The 21,534-nt window shown below is 36.9% G+C and overlaps 1 protein-coding gene across 1 annotated transcript; it reads right to left on the bottom strand.

The window, feature by feature from the left end:
* Positions 1-19,927: 19,927 nt before the first annotated feature.
* LOC121245791 lies at positions 19,928-20,665 on the bottom strand. Its single transcript, XM_041143659.1, has one exon. The coding sequence runs from the start codon at positions 20,663-20,665 to the stop codon at positions 19,928-19,930; it is 738 nt and encodes a 245-aa protein (XP_040999593.1).
* Positions 20,666-21,534: the final 869 nt, after the last annotated feature.

Below are 21,534 nucleotides of genomic sequence, written 5' to 3'. Positions count from 1 at the left end.
CCAAAACAAAGATTGGCGAATCCCGTATTTGGACCCTTAGGTAAAAGGGCGATTCATCGTCAAATCTTCCTACCTCATCTAGTAATAATCCAAAATAGTTCATACATCCAAATCCCTTACTCATCGCAACTGTGCTTAGAAAATTAAATTCTAGGCACACCTAAAACTACTTCTCTGAGAAGTAGCTTGAGTAGATCTTACTAGTGGGTGTTCTAGTTGCTTTGCATCACATGTGAAAACGATGACAGAAAAGTAAAAACAAACAAATAATCAATTACACCAATAAAAAATTAAAGTGGTTCGGCAACGTGCCTACATCCACAGAGTTATAGATGATTTTATTATCTTGAGAAATGACAAAATACATTGTTTAGACAACCATACTGTTCTTAATGAGTGTTAACATCATGTTTCACATGCCTCTATGCCTAGTTCTAGCAACTCAGGTTTTCAGTCTTTCATCTGCACACTCAAGCAAACACGAAGAGTGGGGGGCCTTGGTGATGGCTGGGGAGTCTCCAATGCTAAAGTTAGTGTATCTCCTTAGTAGTTCATACGTAAGCTTAGAGGAATCAGAGAGAGTTCTTCGTACATGGAGATCATCTTTTATACTAAGTTTCTGGAAGGGACAGCTCATCCCTGACCTTGAGGAGCATCTGTCCTTTCTACTATTCATTTAGTTAGAATCCTTTAATGCGGTGTGGCTTCTTGGGCCGCGCCATTAATGCGGCGTGGAGTCTGGAGAGTGGCGCCATTAATGCGGCGTGGTTCCTTGACTCATTTTACCTTATGGACATTCCCTATTAAGTCTGCCAATGCCTGCTATCAGGAGATCAATGATTCTTCATATTTCCTACCCACCTGCTTTTGCAGGTTCTCGAGGGTAGGGTGTCCTCGGGGTGGTGTCAAGGCAGTGAGTCCTATCTATCCCTACCATCTGCTTTCCCTATGCATGGCCTGCTTCGAGGATGGGTATTGCTCGTCGGCTGAGTGCTCTGCAGAGGTTCACTGACTCCTTTTAGAGGAGGGTCATTGGGCTTGCTTTAAGGGCCGATAGGGGAAAAACCCCCTTACAATGAGCATACTCTTTATCACTTTTTGCATTAGTCACTTGAGCAAAGTGTCGAGCGAGTCTCGAGCAAACGTATTTTTAGATCTTCGCTTGAGCTAGGTGATGAGTAGCACTCAACCAAACTCTTTGTCTGATCTTTGCTCGAGCCATATGAGGAGCGACACTCGAGTGAACTTTCTGTCTGATGTTCACTCTAGCACTGTATCGAGCGAGAGTGGATCGAACTATCTGCTTTATCCACTCAAGTCACAAACCAGGCTCCACAATAACTCAACAATTTTTGCTCCTAATGATTCTCCCACTCCGTTCATCCCATAAGCAGTAGCGAAATGCTTAATCTCCATAACCAACAAAAGAACATTTTCTAGATTTGGCCTCAAGCTTACTATGAGCATTAGAATCAACATGAATGTAAGAAACAAAACCAAAGGTTCTGAGATGAGAATTTTTTGCTCCAAGCCTTCTCAGACAGTCTACACTCCAACAAAACTGATGGTCCTTGATTAATCAGGTAAACGATAGTACTAGCTGCATCTGCAAAAAATGTAGGTGGTAGCCCAGCGTGCAACCTCATGCTTTCAGCACGCTCATTGATGGTTCTGTTCATGTGCTCAACAACACGATTCTACTGTGAGATCCTGGGAATGGTTTCTCCATTCTAATACCATGTGCTATACAATACTTCTTGAACCCTCCATCAATATATTCTCCACCATTGTCAGATCTCAAGCATTTCAGCTTTAAGTCTGTCTTTGTCTCAATCAAGGCTTCAATTTCTTGAATACATCAAACACATCATATTTTAATTTCAAGAAATATATCCATACCTTCCTACTTTGGTCGTTGATAAATGTGAGGTAGTACCGACAACCTCCAAGGAATGGGATCGGGGAAGGCCCCCACAAGTCTGTGTGTACTAGTTCCAGCCTTCTTGATCTTAGTGCTCTACCGCTCTTCTTGACATTTTTCTACTTCCCCCGTATGCATCTCTCATGCATGTCCAGATGCATTGACTTTAGCTCTGGTAGCTTTCCCTATGATAGAAGTTCTTTAATGCCCTTTTGACTCATGTGGCCTCTCTGCTGCAACAGTAGTGATTGTGTCACTCGTCCCCGATGTTATGTACAAAGTACTTGCCTTTTGACCACGAGCCAACACCATCACTCCTCTTGTAACCTTCCATGTGCCACCCGAGAACACCATTGAATTCTCACAATCGTCGAGCTGTCCTACAAAGATCAGGTTTTTTGTCAGTTCGAGAATATGTTTGACTTTTTGCAAGGTCCACACATTCTAGTTAGGGAGTACAATGTCATGAGATCTGTTGTAGTCCTTAATAACATTGTGTGCAAATGATTTCAACAGGGTCAGCTGAATAATCCCCAAGACTTGTCGATCTAATAGGTTCCAATCAGCATGTTGCAAGCTGTCTGACTTTTTCCTCAACAGTGGAAGATGGAGTTTCTTCCCATAGAGGTAGTCCTCTATCTACATCCACCAGTACTCGATGTTTGTGTCGTCAGAATTTTCGATCCCAGATACCTTCACTTTTTCCCCTGCCATCGTTCTCCTTTAGACCCGAATTTGGTTCTGAAACTAGTTGTTGTGAAAACGATGACAAAAAAGTAAAAACAAACAAACAATCAATCACACTACACAAAAATTAACGTGATTCGACAACGTGCCTACGTCCACAAAGCTACATATAATCTTATTATCTTGAAGAATGACAAAATACAGTTTAGGGTGAAAATGTAATGTTCAGTCGACCATATTGTTCATAATGAGCATATTTATAGGGTTATACGATGGAAGCAATCATTTATCACTTTTTGTGTTATTCGCGCGAGTGAGGTGTCAAGCGAGCTTCGAGCAAACGTATTGCCAGATCTTCACTCAAGCTAAGTGACGAGCGACACTCAAGTGAATTCTTTGTCGGATCTTGGCTCGAGCAATGTGATGAGCAACACTCGAGCGAATTCTCTATCTAGTCTTCGCTTGAGCCAATTGACGAGCACGCATCAAACAAACTTTTTATTTAATGTTCGCTCGAGAGCTATATCGAGCGAGGGTTGAGCAAACTCTCAGCTTCCTCCACTCAATTCAAGAACTAGGCGCCATAATAACTCAACAACATGCACCCAAATAACTAGTCTAAAGATCTTTGTCTGTGCTCTTATTCTTATGTAATAACCCCACTATTACTTATTCTTATGTTGCCTAATCATTCAAATGTGTTGGCAAACTGATGCCAGGTAGAATGATTCATTTTGACGACGAGTTAATAAATATAAAATCAAAGGATTGAACTAGCAAAGGGAACTTGGGTAGAGAAAAAAATTATGGAAAGAGAAGTAAAAACTCATTAAGACTGAAAGAATAGAGGAAGAACTTTGAAAGTATGTAATAATACTCAAATTCGACTATCTCAGTTAAGTCCACAAGCTAGACTTCAATAGTTAAGGGAAACTGGCACTATGGAGAATTTGCCCAAATATTCAAATCTCGATTATTAAACTAAATAAAATGTGTACTCAAACAAAAATCCTATAAAAAATTGATCTGATTAGAAACTAAGATTACCTCTAAAACAGAAGAAATCCCCTAAATAGGGGAAAAATAATTTCAAATCAAGATTATGAAATTTTGTCAATTTCAAATCCTTCAAAAGGATCTTTATGAATTAGGCTCTTATGTGCGATTTTGATATCTATAGTTTAAGTTATGGCTAAAATATTGTCATATGTGTAATAATGCTCATACTTAAGGAGGTTTATGCTGTTTCTTGCCAAATTTGCACATATATTCATTTTCAAGATACTCTATTGCCATTAATGATGAATTTGACTTCCCTGCATGCATTACTAGATCCCCCTGCATCTCAAACCTTCCCTTGGCCTCTAAACCTTTGCTTTCTACAAGAATATCTGTCCATCCCCAAATGGATCTCCACCATCTTCAACTACCAACATAAACTTTACATTGTAAGCACTAACTCTTGTTGTAACTTTGCCTAATAGGTGTGCCCGAAAATCACACTTTCAATGAGCATATCATCCTAGATGCCCTGGCACTTACTCATCAAGCCACCACCTGCACACAATTTACCTAGTTGCCTAATCAGCTCATATGTCCTGCATTGCTGGGTACACCCAACAGTCATCCTTACCTCCATCGGGCTACTAAAAGCACAAATTTAATGTCACCATGCAATCCACCCATGATATGATTGTCACAACCATGTGATGTGATGATGTTGTATAAATTAAGTACCACTTCCCCACTCAAGGTAAAAGTTCAAGTAGTTTTATTGTCCGTCTCCCACTAATACTTATGCGTTAAGCTTCAAAATTAAATATCATTTTGGGCCTAAAAAATATTTTATAGACAATCTCAACTGATCATCTTTGTCATCCATCACCCTCATTTCTAGTAGAATGGAAAATCTGACATCTTATATCAGTTATTCAGGAGACTCTCCCCTTGTTTCAACTTGCATCATGGTTTTCTTATAAGGCTTACCGCCTAGCTAACTTTGCCACTCATAACCTAGTCAAATCGTCTGCATGATCCACTAATATTCGTGGTTTTGTACTCCTAGACTCAGTAGTTTCAAAATATTTTCATTCTTTTGACTGGCTTACACTTGAATTATTTTTCTTTATATGCAATTGTTATATGTTGCTGAGGAAAAACTTTATAACATTATGACGCCACCAACTTCCACTTAGGATGGAACAGAGACTTAGAGTGTCGGGACATGTAACACAAGATTACATACCCCTGTTCATGACATTTAATAAGCAATGCATCCTATAAAATGTATCTATCAGTATGCAATAATCACATCGAAAAATGGGTAACTAAGAAGTATTTGTGCCAGAATAAACTAAGAACATCCCAATGTCATTGATAACCAACATATAGAAGTTCAAACCATAGGGTAGCATAATCTTAGTGCAATTATTCTCGATAATTAGTCTTTATGGCTAAATCAACTGCTTCATGCTTTCCAATGCACGAATAGATATGGCTATAAATATCAAAATGATGTCTAATCTTTTGTCTAGATCCGGCTCCTCTTCAATCAGTTGGATCCACTAGTCCATTTGGTCTGTCCTCATCGAGTCTTGACACAACTTCTATAATTCCAAGTGGAATGATAGTGGATCCACAAGGGGTGAAATTTACTTAAAATCTTAGTAAAATAGACAACTAACGTGCACGAAGATAAATTATGTATGATGAATGATAAATATGAAATACGTCTGATGCAGAAAAATCAGTATGTCTTTCATCTAGATACCTCAACATTTTTTGAAAAATTGAGACACATTTTCTTACAAAGAACATCTTTAGCTTCAACTGCCAGAAACATAACATTTCATCACAATGTTTCATCATTTATAGCAAGTCACAATTTAATTATAACATTAACATCAAAACATATGGTATAGTCACAGTTCCCATATGCACTGCGAGTACTTGCTGGTGACCTAGTATAACTCATGTTGGCACTACATTGTCTACAAACTCGTTCTCAATGAATTGGTAACATAACATAACATAATATCATCATAACATCATAACATATACACCCACCAGCCTTAGGTGTCATACCATTTGACTTTGTTCCGATGTTCTTTAAAAAAAACTCATTCGAAACCCGGTTGACTGTTCTTCATCAACCTAGGGGTTACCACTCCATTTTTACTCACTGCAGAGTAGACAAAGGAGTTCTAATAAGATAATTCTCCATCCTAACCTTTGAGATCATGACAAAATTATTTGCATGCTATGCTTGAAAAATGTAGTTCGTGACATGTGCGTATGTAGCAAACTTTTATGTGAAAATGACATTTATATGCAATATGCTAAAAATGGTGCAAATTTCACATGTTATATAAGCAAGTAGTCATGTACTCAATGTTTCACAAAACATGGTCTTTCATGCTTAAAATGACAATTCTAATATGAATGTGACATTTATCAATAAGTCATAAATAACTTATCAATATGTAAGTTAGATGTCAAATTATAAATTGCCTGAGTTTAGAAAAAAATCATAGCAGCTGTAATCGAAATTGTACTAATTTAGCATTTGGACTACTAAGGAAGATGTTCATATAAGAAAGAATCAATAATTGGTATTTACAAAAATACTCCTAAACCGTCAAAAATGGCCACTAAGGCCCTAATTTTTCACTGTTTGCAAATAAACCCCAAATTTAACCAAATTTCACAAGACTCACATTCTCCATATTCTAAAACCATCTATGTCCTTAGAATTTTAAAAAGTCAAGTGGAACTATGTCAATCCTCCCAACCGGTGGCATGCATTCTATTAAGGCCTAGATGTGATTTCAACTATTCCACCTCTATGGAGGCATGTGTACTCAAATTCATCAAGTGCCAATAGAAATTATAACCTTCAAAAATCATTACAAGACATTTATAAATCATATAAAGTCAAACCAGCTCATGCCATGGCTAAAAATTCAACCCAACATAATTAATTCCAACAAAACTTCAAATCTGACCCAGTTTGATGTCTATATGCGAAACCTTAATTAGACTCATTCAAAAACTCATTCTTATGCCATAAATTCAAACCTAACATTTCATTCTAACACTTATCAAGAGATTAAGCAAGAATACTTACAATAATCGTGGCCCTTTAAAGCTCCCAACACAGCTTCACTCAAGAACCTCACCCGGTTTCACTCTATGGCTCACTAAGGGAGGAGAAGCTCTCAAGAACTCAAGAACTCAAGAGAAGGCTTGGAGAAGAGGTGTGAAGAAATGAGGGGTTGAAGGGGTTTTTTTTATAGTGTTCAATGGAGGGGTGAGAGGTGAGGGGCACGGCAATGGAGAGGTGTGGGATTGGTGGAAGTGGGCGTGGTGGTGATGAGTGCAACTTTCAGATTTGTGTCATCTTTGTGCAGACATGAATAGTGCCCTATGCTACCATGATCTCATTAAGGTCAGGTGCTACAAGGAGACTAAAGGGTGCAAGGCTGCCTTGGTAAAGTCATGCCATGATGTCACCAAGTAAGGGTCTGAAAAATCTGGGCAGATTTTCACTTCATTTACTTTCATCCCTCTGTTTTATCTCCATGGTTGAAGTGCACAAGTATAATGACACCCTTTGATGCCATTTTCAGGTGGTGGAAGATGGAAGGATTGGCTACCAAGTGATGATGTGTGTGCAGCTTAAAGAAAAAGGGTGAAGTGGGGGTGGTTGCCAAGTAGTGTCTTGCACAAAAGCCAATCGGATTTTGCTCTACTTAGGGTGGCTTGAGTCAAGACTCATCATGATAACAGGAGGGGCTCTTGGGGATTGGAGGAGAAGGGAGGTGGCATGTGGTGGTGGCTTAGCCAAGTGTAGAAGTGCAACAAAACTCAAGCCATTCGATTTGGCTTCAACTAGGCCTCCAATGAAATCGGTTGGAAACCTTGGTTTGGTATCCTTGGGGCGAAAATGACCATCAAACTGAGCTAAGGGGGATAATGTGAGATTTTAAAAGATGAAAATGCCCTTGAGGAAAGAATGAAATTGGCATGGGCTAGGGTATAAATTGGTACAATGCACCAAGTGATGCATTAAGGTGCCGATTTTGATGTTTTGGTCTATGAGATGTCTTTGCCTCATTTGACATGTGTTGGATCAAGACTAAACTTCAAATTTAGTCTAAGAATGATGAAAAATAATAATAAAATAATAAGGTTCTGGTAAAAAAAAAAAAAGAGAAATAATTAAAAATGAAATCAAGCTTAAAACATTATTTAGAGATCACTAATCATGCGTAAGTTGATTAATGCTCTTAACTCAAGTTTAAAACTTAATTATGAACAAGTGGGAGTCCTAAAGGGCATGGGGTACTACTTGAATTTGATGGAAATCAATGTTATGGTGTATGTGCGCTTCAAATAGAAGTGTAAAAATGGAAGACAAGGTTTTTGGGCCTTGTTGGGCTTGAGGGGTCATATGTGCAAGTTTCTTTGATGTGGGCTTTTAGGTGTGGGTTATTAAGTGGACCTTATGTCCAGATTTGAGAGTTCATACAAGGTCTCAAAGGCCTTCTAAGATTGTGTCAAAATGGTATGTCTATCTAGCAATGGGCCAAGGGCTTCTACTTATTACCAAGTTAGGCCCAAAGGCTTAATGCCTTCTACATGTTTGGGCTCTATCTCCAGGCTTTTCAAAAGGGGCCTATATATCCAAATAGGTTTAGGCTTATTGCCTTATTTCTAGCCCATTACATCCTTAGTGATTGAAGATCCAAGATAAAACACTATTGGGTTTACCTCTAAATCCATTCACACTTAGCCTTTTTACTTAGCCCACCAAGGATACCAAGTGTTAATCTCCTATTGGTTCTTGGCTATTATTTTAAAAATAACATACTAGAATTCTCCCACTACTTCTAACTAAACCCCAAGTGCGATTCTCAAGCAAAAATTAACTCTAAAAATAAAAATCGCAATCTTATGCTAATTAGGATTAAAGGAGTTAATGGCTAAGTCTTAATAGCTTTTTAGGCGGCGTGTTACAAACATGATGTTTGTGAAGAACTTATACTAAATACTGTTAATGCCTTATATTCATATGGATACAACAATTCCCTTAAAATGTTTTACGTCCAAGCTCAAATCGATGGGAAACGACATCATTTGCGGTGATTTTGAACTGGCCGCTAAATTTTGACACAAATGGTCCCATACGGTGATCTGAATAGTATTCTTTTTTATTGAAGTGAAATTTTAAGTTTTTGCGGCGTTTTTTGATCGACGCTAAAATATGCTACAAACAACCAGCCTTTTTGCGACCAAATCTTTTTTGCGGGAGTCTAATTTTGTCGCTAAAATCCACTTTTGTGACCAATCAAGTTGTCACAATTAGTTTTGATCGCTAATACTTATTTGCACATATTTACGTTGTTTTATTTTGCATTCCCCTTCTTTGAATTAGAACTCCTAAACCCTAAAAACGTGTCCCTCCCTCTCATTTCCCTTTTGTGTGCCGAACAACTTCCCTCTCTCACCAGCTCTTCTCTTCCCCCCCTTTCTCTCCTTCCCTTGTGCAGACCACTTCCCGAACAACCAAGAGGAGCTGCTTGAAGCCATTGTGCCTTTGGATAGCAGAGCAGAGGCCACTGTTGAAGACCAGCAAATTTTGTGCTTTTTTCGTAACTTCTTTGTTGTTTGTAATGTGTTAAAGTTGTGTTTTGGTTGCCATTTGGGAGCTTGTTTTGATTATTGTTTGTTTGGAGATTTCTTGTATAAGGGTGGTTTTGAGCTTTCTGGGTTCGTGTTGGCATTGTGCCGAATGAATTTGTCAAAGATAGTTCATAATTAGGTATGAATTTCTCTCTTTCATTTATATCGTTCTGTGGATTGTATCTAAAATTAAGGATTTGTGCAAAAGACAGAGAGAATATTGAGACCTAGGGTTTGTGATCTCTCTCTGTTTTCTCAGGATATTTTGATCCTACAGTCTTCTTGGGTAATTCCTAGTTACATTTCATGTGCTTTATATTGTAGAAGTCTTTGAGTTTATAAAAAACGTATAAATGAACTAGAAGTTGATTGCAAAGTGGAGCATGGTTTAATAGACATTATGTGACCAATAGGACTAGGTTTTCTTAGATGATTGTGGGAAGACTTGATTACTACACAACATAAGTCATAGAAGGGCAGGATAATGCAACCCAATATTTGCAAGAACAAGAGTTGGATTCAGTTTAGTTTTTTTTTTTTTTAATTATTTGGTTGAGTTTTTAGAATGAATGTTTTGCACAAAACTATGAAGTAAGAAGTATGAGTTTGAGGAGAAAACTGAGAAAATAAAATCACTTGTGCATGGATTAATTGTAAATGAGATTTTTTGTTATTTATTAGTCTTTTGCTGTGTATGCATATTTTATGTTCTCGTTACGAATGGCGAAAGGCAATAATAGGATTGCGTTTGTGAGAGTCTTGTCTGTCATGAGCTGTATTTTTAAGGAAATGGTGTTGTGTATCTGGAGTTGGACTGTATGTGTGTTTGTAGATGCAGGTGTATGCATAAGTTACTAAAAGCTGCTGCCTTTATGGCTGGTCCTCGTCTTCACAAACATTTTGTTGGATTAGGTGGTGGTAATTTTTTCTATTCTTTACTTTATTCCTATAAACTCCAATGCATACATGATTCTTCACTTCACATATTAGGAGAAACAAAAAGTAAAACACTTTTTGTTCTTGCAATCTATTGCCCTTTTAAATTTATTTGGGTTTGGGTTTATTTTGATAACGAATCCTATTCATTCTGCTTGTTCAAATGCCTATTGGGCTGCTCTTGAATTTGAACTTGTGTGAGGATGGATAGAAGGTTCAAATCTGGGATTTACCCTTAGACGAAGAAGGTAATTATTGGATCTTCCTTCTTTTCATTATATATATTTTTTTAAAATGACAAAGGTTTTTCTTGTAATTTTCTAAAATCTGTTGTGCCCTGCAATTGGACCATTTTATGCTAACAAGTGTTTGCACTTGAATGTTCCATGTAGGCATTATTGCATTGATCTTGCCAGAGCACTATTATAGGTACACTTCAATACATCCTAGAATTGTAGTTATTGTGTTTTTTGTTTAACATGTTTCTAAAGTGCTATTGTCTCTCCTTGAGTTTTAGGCATTTTCTTTATTGTCTTTGTTTGGTATTTGTTAACATGAGTTTTGATGTCCCGGTTCATTTATGACTTCTACTTACTTTTCTTATTTGTTCCACAGTTGCAATTCAATTCAAGCTTCATTCTTTAGATTGCATGAAGCATGGATCTGGTTTTTTTCCTCTTTAGACATGGACAAATCCATAAAAGCCAAGACTTGCAAAGTTGGTGACCAGAGCACCAGTGACATTATCATATGCTTCAAAAATAGAGAAGGAAGACTTGAATGCTTTAAAAATAGAAGCACCAAGTTGATCTTTAACAAGGAGGCGTTTAAGTCTACTATGAAGAAGGTTTGGCATCCTGTCCATGCTTTAACTGTTTATGACCTAAACCCTACATTATTCATTGCTGAGTTCGAAGATATGATAGATAAAGAGCAAGTTAAATGTGATGGACCTTGGAGCTTTGATAAGCAACTCGTTCTAACCAATGATGTGGACGGATTGAAGTGAACTCACCAAATTCATCTTACGGAGGCTCTGTTTTGGGTCTGCATACATGACCTATCTGTTATGGCTCGGAATGATACAATGGTAAACCTTATTGGTATGGCTATAGGGACGGTGGTGGAAATAGATTTTGAACCTGATGAAAAGGCTTGGGGTGAGTTTATGCATATCAGGGTTTGCATTGATGTGTCAAAACCACTTTTACATGGAAGAGGTTTGTGTGGGCTCCTCTCAGACAGTCTGTGTGAATTTCAGTTACAAACGTCATCCTAATTTGTGGTTTGATTAGACATAGTCATTGTGACTGTGATCTTTGGGAGGAGGTTATGAATTCATTAAAAGTCTCTGAATTTCCCTATGGTCCTTGGCTCCGTGCAGGGGGATCAGGTAGTCCTGGTCTGAGTTGCTTCCACCAACAACATGATCAGCGAAGCTCACCGGTGCAATCTGAGGTCAGGCCTCCGGTGATTCTGAGAGTAACCGTTGTATGGAAGTTTCAGCAGATCATACAAATTCTGAGTATGTTTCAGACCAATTACACCATGGGGCCAATCCAAATCAAGTTAGATGTCACAAGCAGTTATTTTCAGTTTATTATGAGGCAAAAAATCCGGGTTCTGATCTTTGTGGGGTATGTGGTGATAAAAAGGGAGTTTCAAAAGATACCTGTTTGTTGGGGGTCTTTGAGGTTATTGTTTTTTATGGGGGTATTTCAGTAACTACTGGAGAAGCTGGGTTTGAGACACAAGTTGGTGGGACAGAAGATTCTTTGGATGTAATCCAACAACCGGTCACTAGTTCACGTAAACGGAAACAGCTCAAACATCCTCGTATGCATGAAAAACTTAAATTTGATTCTCAAAGTGGTGCTAAAAGGCCCCTGCTTCAATCCTTGGAGTGGAGGTCCCTAGAGTGTCTAAAATGTTGAAAAATAAGGGGAAATTGGGTGAGGAAATAGATGGTATTACTCCAATTGATTCGGTGGTGGGTGATGTTCAACCCCATCGAGCCCATGAGGATCCTAAGCTGGAATACCCGAGGGCTTGAGAACCTGCGAGGTATTCGAACTCTTGCTGATTTAATTAGAAGAGAAGATCCCGAAGTTTTGTTTATTAACTTAGAGCTACTAAAATGGAACTATGTAAAGTTAAAGTATGCAAACTGTTTAACAGTTGATATCTCATGCCATGGTGGTGGATTGGCACTTTTATGGAAAAAGAAGTTAAGTTAGAAGTAATCAGTTACTCTTCTTCTCATATTGATGCACAGGTGGAGGAAGATTCAAACCAATGGTTTTTAACTGGTATTTATGGCCAACTTGAGGCCTCTCAAAGAATAGAAACATGAATCTTATAAGAGGGCTGTCTAGAGGTAATTTAGACCCTTGGCATGTATTTGGTGATTTTAATGAGATCCTTACCCAGGGAGAAAAATGGGGAGGGAGGGAGGGATAGACCTGCTTAGCAAATGTTAGATTTCTGTGAGTTATTATCTTATTGCAACCTGAAGGATCTAGGGTTTAGTGGCCCTAGATACACATGGTGTAATAAAAGGGAGGACTCAGCTTTGGTATCTGAAAGGTTGGACAGATTTTTGGGGAATATATCCTGGTGCAACATGTTTGAAAGGGCTGCTGTATTTCATGGTTTTTCCTCTTATTCAGATCACTCACCAATGTGGGAAGATATTATGGGTGTCCTACTAAGAAGAAGGACAAAACTTTTCAGGTTTGAGGCTATGTGGTTAGGGGAAGATAGGTGTAGCTAGATTGTGAAGAATTCTTGGAACCTGCTTAGTAATCAGTCATGCTTAAAGGATGTTATGTCAAGCATCTCTTGTTGTTATGCTAAATTGCAAAAATGGAATAAAGTTTAGTTTGGTAGAATACAATCTAATATGCAGAAAGCCAGATAGAATCTTAAGCTAGTGCAACAAAAGGACCCCCTTGGACTAAACTCTGAGGAAGTTAATGCAGCATATGAAGAAGTTCATAAATGTTTAAGTAGGGAAGAAGTAATGTGGAAGTAGAGATCTCAAGCCCTGTGGTTAGTTGAGGGTGATCAAAACACAAAGTTCTTCCATGCTAAAGCATCTCAAAGATGAAAGGAACATAATCATTAAACTCATGGAAGAAGGAGGAAATTGGCATGAAGGAGAGCACTGTGACAACTTATCATTAACCATTTCACTTCTTTGTTTTCCTCTGTAGGTACTTGAAATGCACCTCATGTGCTTGATAACATTGATAGCAAAATCATAGTGGAGATGAATGCAGACCATTAAACCATATTCTGTGGATGAAATCAATAGAGCTTTGAAAGAAATGCACCATTCGAAGGCCCCAGGACCTGATGGAATGCACCCTTTATTCTTTTAGCAGTATTGGCCTCAAATTGATAATTCTATATCTACTATTTTCCTTCATGCTCTAAATTTTGGTGAATTCCCACATGCTGTTAACCTTACTTAATATTATTGTTCGTATAAAAATATATCTGTAAGTGTACAAAATCGTAACAAGAGTGAAGTGTTTTAAAGAAAACGGTTATTGAACTCACGGAGAATAATTATGCTATTGAGTATTGAAATTGACTAAATTAATTACTATTTGGAAAACTAAAATTTGAAAAATGGTTTATCTCAATTAAACTGAAGAAAAGAAATTAAAATTAAGATTTTAAAAATAATAAGAATAGATCTAAAGCATTTGACTTCACCTAGCAAATCCCACAAAATTTATTCTTCCTTTTTATAGAATCCCAATTATCCAAATTGATAATAAGAATCTCTTAACTATTCAATATTTTATTTCGAGCAATACTAAAAATATATCAAACTAATAACTCAATATCTTTATGTGAATTTAATTAATTGGAGACTCATTAAGTTATTTGAATTTTTCTTGAAAATCACACTAGTCATTGTAAATCATCTTTGCTTTCGCTCAACTGATGGTGTTTAATCCTAATGCTCTAATCACAAATCACTTCTCAGTTTCATTGCAATCTAAAAGATCGAACAATAGTGTAACACCCCGGCCCCAAAGGTGTGATTTTTATTATTATTACTACTACTACTACTATTTTATGGTTATCTTTATTGTTATTATTTTATTAGATATGTTGGGGATAGTAATTTGTTTTGAATAGAATTTCTCTACTATATGCATCTTTTTTCTTTCTGTTTGGTCTGGGAGTTCCTGATTTGAAATTATTCCTAACTCAAACACTTCAAAACTCTAATATCCTCTCAAGTGTTCCTTTCCTTGTGGGAGTAGTTTTTCAAAGTTTAGTCAAACTCAAACCCCTCCAGATCACTCACGATAGCTTCCTACACCTCATTTATAAAACCCACAAGACCCTTAGCAAAAAACCAAGAAACCTTATACACATAGCCACCGTAGCAACTCTTGCAAATCGAGAACCCAACTCCCTCAACCAAGTTAGCCACCTCGTCGGAAATTACCACAGAAGCTGCCGATGGTGGGTTTTCCCCCCACCTCGACGTACGTCATCGCCGTTTAAGTCTTTCCTGTCGTTTTTCCTTCTGTCATTAATGACCAAAGTCACTGGGTGTTGTGGCCAGCCACCGTTGATCACTCTAGAAAACATCGCACAACCTCTTGGCGGCCACATAGATCGCCGACCAGCCCAACCCCGTCGAGCCCACTCCTTTCCGGTAAGCCACTGTCGTCCACCACCCTCCCCTCCCTTTATTTCTGTCAATCTTGACAGCTTCCCTCTCTAAGCTCTCTCTCTCTCTCGGTGTCGCACCACCATAGGGACCTGCCAGTTTTGTCCCTGATCACTCCCAGCCACCCAGAGCCGCCGTCGCACTCAACCCTCTCTCTGTGAGCATCGCACAGTCTCCTCTCCCGTAAGCCCATTTTCTCTCTTTATTTCTTTGTTTCTGTTCTCCCAAAATACCCTTTCTGCTAGGCTGAGTTCTATTGGGGCTGGGCTTAGTTGTAACTTAACTGGTTTTTAAATCTGGTGGGGGCTTGATTTATTTCAGAAACTGTAGTACTAGGATAAGTGGGTTGATTTCATGCGGGCTTGAGGTTTAAGATGGGCTGATTGTGTTTACAGAAATTGTTTTAGTAATATTACGTGGGTTGTTTTCTCTAGTTGGGGCTGGGCTGATAATCAAGTAGGCCAAGTTCTTAATTGAATAATTATGAGCTTGTAGACACAATTTTTATAAAAGGTATTTAAAGGATTTTAAAGCATATATTATGGAGTTTATTATTTTAGTTAAAATTCCATTATACATATTTAATTACGTAGAGTATTACGACACGTTTTACTAGGAAATTAGTAACATCTAGTAACTTCTATAGGTAATGCGTTACAAGTTGGAAATCAGGAAACAACGCTGAGAGGTAAATAGTTTGATCATACAAATGCATGCGTACTGTGAATATGATTGTTATTATTGTTATGTATACATAATATTGTTATGTATGAAAATATGATATGCTTATGATGGTTATCTATGTTACGCTAAGAGACAAGTCAAGGTTAGATTCCTTTTCACGATCTTGATGAAATATGAGATTATGCTTGAATGAATGAATTTGTTTGATTGATTGAATGTTACTAAGATTATATGAAAGTCATGAGATGTTCATGTAGTAATTCAAGTCAAGTAAGCCATGTAATAGAATAGCCAGATTATGCAAGCCATGCTCATGTAATACTTAGATCATGTATGCCATGTAGTACTTAGATCATGTATGTCATGTTCATGTAGTACTTAGATCATGTATGCCATAGAATGTCATATAATGTTCAGATCATGTTATGTTATGTTATGTTCTGCTATGTCATGTACAAGAAAATGTCATGTTATGCTATGTATGTCATGTACAAGAAAATGCCATGTTAAGAAAATTCATGAAGCCTAATGGATTCTCATGCAATAAGAAAGATAAGAAGTTTTAAGACAGTGCCATGGACTCAAGCGTGGTTAACCACAAGTTAAGTGAAACACGGACCCAAGCATGTCTCACTCCATGTTATTCAGTTAAGTGAAACACGGACCCATGCGTGTTTCACTCCATGATTCAGTTACGTGGAATACGGACCCAAGCGTATTTCACTCCATGTTACTCAATTAAGTGAAACACGAACCCAAACGTGTTTCACTTCTTGTTATTCAGATAAGTGAAACACGGACCCAAGCGTGTTTCACTCCATGATTCAGTTAAGTGGAACACGGACCCAAGCCTGTTTCATTTCATGTTATTCAGTGAAGTGAAACACGGACCCAAGCGTGTTTCACTCCATGATTCAGTTAAGTGGAACACGGACTCAAGCGTATTTCACTTCATGTTATTCAGTTAAGTGAAACACAGACCCAATCGTGTTTCACTCTATGTTAAAACAAGATAAACAAGTTATTATGCATTCGCGTTACATATTTGCCATGATTATGTATGTTTCCGCTTATGTTAATGATGAATATATATATATATATACCATGTGAATTTGTGATGATATGTATATGTATGCAAAGTTTTCAGAAAGTTATGTTATGTGTATGATTGTGAATCTGTGATGGTGTAAATATGTTGTGAAGAGTCTTCAGAAATTAAGTCCATGCTAGGCCAGATTATATTTTACGGTATGATGTGCTACTTACTGAGTATTCGACTCATTTTAGTTTGTCTTCTTGTTTTCTTCCATGTTTAATTCTCGCAGATTGTGTCTATAATGACGCAGAGCTGGATGGCCAGAAATAAACCTAGTATAAAGACTTAGGAAGGAATAAGTGATATTCACACAAGAATTAGATTTCTTTTATGTCACTCATAGGATTAGTTTAGGTATGTTCTTTTACGTTACGTTCAATTTTCGAAACAATCATGTTCAATTCAGTTTTAATATTTTTATGAATTTCAATAAATGAGGTATTTTAGGATATGAATCTCCTTACCGGTCATTATGTTATGAATGTTAGTAATATCTCTATCCTACGGAAAGGAGGTGTTACAAATTGTTATATAGAAAATTGTAAGCATTAAGAACAAGGAATAAACACTTAATCATGGAAATATTGAAAATAAAATAATTTGGAATATAAACTGTGTATTCAATGCTAAGCTATATCAAACCTCTAGAAAATAGAATTAGTTCATAATAAAATTGAAAAGAAAAAGAATAAAACTGGTATTCTGGAACTCTAAATTCAGATTCAGATTCTAAAATATAAAAACTCTTGACTCCGATTCAGAACTCCCTTTATTCATCCCACAAGTCGAGATTAAATAGATGTCGAAATTCAAATATGAAAACAAGATAAATGCGGCTGCAATCTAGCCTAAAAATCTAGAACGTAGTTTCTAAAAATAGATGTTAACATAAAAGGAAATTATCTCAAGAATATCAAAATTATATAAAATAGAAGATTTAGTGATATGCGGCCTGATTTGCGAAGTTCGGGAGGATTTGGTCGACAATAGATTGATTGTGGAACTCAGATTTGGTGGTCAGTAGCATATTGATCCTGGTCGGGAGAAATTATCCACAAAGTAGACGCCGTGTACGCTAAATATAACTGGCGAGAAGGTTATAAACGAACGGGCGTGGAGGTCATAAAGAACACACGACCCTCTCATCGCCTACCGAATGGAAAGACTCCCGACCGAGATGAAAGACTTCTCTTGTCTTTTTTAGTTGTTGCCCACGAGGTCATTTAGGTTGGTCTCTTAAGTTGGTCGTTTAGACTAGTCGCCCAATCTAACTGCCCAGAGTCTTGTTGCCAAGTCTCCTCACCTACCGAGAGGTAAGTCTTCTCGCCTTTGGGTGAGAGAAATCTCTTTGCTGCTCACGGGATAAGGCTCCTTGCCCAAATCTTATCAGCTCTCTTCCAATCTCACTGTCTCTCATTGGTCTGGATCCATAGTCTCTTCTTTTGTACCAAAATGCTCTCATTTTGCACTAAATCTTCTCATTCCTTCAAATTCAAGAAAATAAATGAAAAAATATAGAAATAAAATAAAATCAATAGTATTGAAGGGAAAATGACACTTCATAAATAAAAGAGTAATAAAAATTACATAAAAATAACATTTATCAAATACTCCCAAACTTAAGCTTTGCTCGCCCTTGAGTAAAGAAGAAAAAAAGACAATTAAAATAAGCATTGGTTTGATTCACAAAATTTATTGCCTCAAATATTGTCTAAAGTCTATAATTCATAGGAATCATACAAGATCAATCAAATCCAAAAGTTAATTCAAAACTCAATTCCACCGTATTATTCATCCCCACGTTCATGCATACCCATCATTCTCACTTTATCATTAGCTCCCTGGATAGTTTTATGTTAACAAGTAAATAAGTTATGGATTTCTAAAAACTCCATATGCTTGCTTTTCAAATCACTCTACACTAATGTAAAACAGAAATTATCACCAGGGATCAATAGGTCTTTATTAAGGTTGTAATGTAAGGGTAGGGTGAGGGCTACAAAGAAAATGTAGGATTCAAACAAATCAAGAGAACTTAAGTTTGAACATCAACAGAATAAATAGAGCATTCTCACTGTTAACACAAACATCTCTTCTCAATCATTGTAAATCTCTCAACATACCTCTCTTTATTGTACTTTCAAGTATCTCTCTCTTTACCCCTCTATTCAGCAGATCGGATTTTCTTTTTTTTTATAGAAAATATTCCATACCAGTTCGACTGCCATTGTGGATGACTCTTGTTGGCCTTTTTTTGTTGGCCACACAGCAGACGAGTTGACTCTTCACATCTTAAACTTATGATTTTGATAATATTGCTATAATTACTTTACTTGTCTCTCTTACCTTTCATACTCTTGTGAGTCTGTGACTTTGTGTAAGATTAGTTCTCTTGAGAGGAAAGGAAATCGGTATTTAAGCTCAAATAGGATAGGGAATATGAGGTTAACAAGGAAGAAAAATATAAGATCAAAATATATTTCAATAAAGCTCAAAGGGGCGACTAGAGATAAAGAGAACAAACTGGTAAACTTGAAAGGCTCAATTGGTCCAAAGAATGCCTTAATCATTTTCTTAGTAATATTCTGTCTAGAATTTTACCTCGAGTATAATCAAACAATTTCTAGAGTAAGTTGAGACTATACAAACTCATATAAAATTTTACTAGGTACTCAAAACAATTAATGATCATAAGAGACATTTATTGAACATAGGAAATATCAAATTAAGTAAAATCAAGTAAAGAATTAACAACTAGACTTAAGCAATGAGAATTTTTCCTAAAAATTATAATAAATTTCAATCATATTCTTATCATAGGCTTTTTATTCATCAAACCATATTGTTTTTATCATCATTATTATTATTTTTATTACTGTTATTTTATTATTATTATTATTATTATTATTTTTTTTTAAAAATAAAATAATATCCTTTCCCCCCAAATTTAAATATCACATTGTCCTCAATGGGTAAAAAGGAAGAAAAAGTAAAGTAAAGAATGAGAGAAGGTAAGAGATGCTTCCCTATTTTTTTTTGGTCTTTCAATTGAATATTTTCCTTGAAGATGCAATCGTGTACCCCTTAGAAATCTCCCTGGCTTCTTCATTTCTTAAATTTGATGGAAGCGGATTGAGTTCAAACTTGGGTGGCTCCTTACGTGGTAGTTTTGAGAATTTAGCTCCATAAGTCTTATCGGCCATGACCACATCTCGATCGCTTATTTCAAAACAAGAATATACCTCGAAAGGGACTTCCATATATTAAATACCTCATAAGTGACCTTCTCCTCGCCAACCCTCAAAATGAGTTTCTCTTTTTGGACATCAATTAAAGTTCTCCCTGTCGCAAGGAAAGGTCGGCCTGGTATCAAAGGGATCTCCTTGTCCTCCTCCATATCGAGTAAAATGAAGTCGGTCAAGAGGATGAACTTATTAACTTTCACCAGTGCGTCTTCAATGAGTGCTCTCGGGTATTTAATGGATTTGTCCACCAACTGTAGAGAGATGATGGTCGGCTTTGCTTCTCCAAGACCTAGTTTCTTAGGAGGTAACTTCTTTTTTACAATTGCACTACTCTCCTCGGTCGCCAATTGTAGAGATAACTGATTATCAATCTTATTTTTTCTTAATCTCTGTGGACAAGGAATTGGTGGATTATAAATTGAAGGAGAATAAGTTTCATAAATAAACTCCCTGTATTTCTTAGATTTTGCAGCTCCTTTATTTTCTCTAGTCTTCTCAGCTTGTTGTTCGGTCGCCTCGCGATTGGTTTCTGTCACCTTGTCCTCGATTTCCTCCTTCTCAGACTCCAAATTTTTGGCAGCTTCTTCATCTCGCTTGGTTTTTACCGACTGGTCATATGTCCGCCCACTTCTCAATATTATGGCTTTGACATGTTCCTTCAGATTGGTCACAATGTTGCTCGATAAAGTCCATGCTGTCCTCTCGGTAAGCATGTTTAAGAACTAACCGATTTGTGCCTCAGGATTGTGGATTGAAGCTGAGTTGTTTTGGATCACCATATCAGCCTTTTGCATTGCCATATCAGTCTTTTGCATGTACTGCATAAACATATCTTCAAGTGTCGACTTCTTCTCTTGTTGTGGAAACTGTTGAGGTGGTCTAGCAGGCACTTGATTATTGCTCCATGAAAAATTATTACTCCATGAAAAATTAGGGTGATTTCTCTATCCAGGATTGACCGTGTTTGAATAAGAATTATTTTGCCGTTGGAAATTAGACAATTAATGGGCTTGTTCATAACCCGGTTGGACAAAAGGATTCCTCACTTGGCAATCTACACTTGAATGATTTCTCGTGCAATGATCACAAACAACCTTAGTTTGAATAACATTATGGTTCATCTTACGTATTTGTTGTGATAGATTTGCCATCTGCGCCACCAATGTGGTAATAGCATAATCTCTGAACACCTTATACTCCTGGTTGGCCATATTAAATTTGGAGGTGGCAACCTCTTTCTTCTTTTCTTTATTGATCCGATATAAAGTTCTTTCAATCTCGGCGACCTCTTTCTTCTTCACCTTATTGTATGCCTTGTTCTCTTTATATCTGCAAGTGCACAAAATTGTAACAAGTAATAAATGTGTTTTAAAGAAAACGGTTATCGAACCCACATGGAATAATTATACTATTGAGTATTAAAATTGACTAAATTAATTTCTATTTAAAAAATTGAAGTTTAAAGAATGGTTTATCTAAATTAAACTGAAGAAACGAACATTAAAATTAAGATTTTAAAAATAATAAGAATAGATCTAGAGCATTTGACTTCACCTAGTAAATCTCATACAATTTATTCTTA

Source organism: Juglans microcarpa x Juglans regia, chromosome 1D (assembly GCF_004785595.1).
Source record: "Juglans microcarpa x Juglans regia isolate MS1-56 chromosome 1D, Jm3101_v1.0, whole genome shotgun sequence".
Taxonomy (NCBI): Eukaryota; Viridiplantae; Streptophyta; class Magnoliopsida; order Fagales; family Juglandaceae; genus Juglans; species Juglans microcarpa x Juglans regia.
This window is presented reverse-complemented; position numbering and strand designations above follow the sequence as displayed.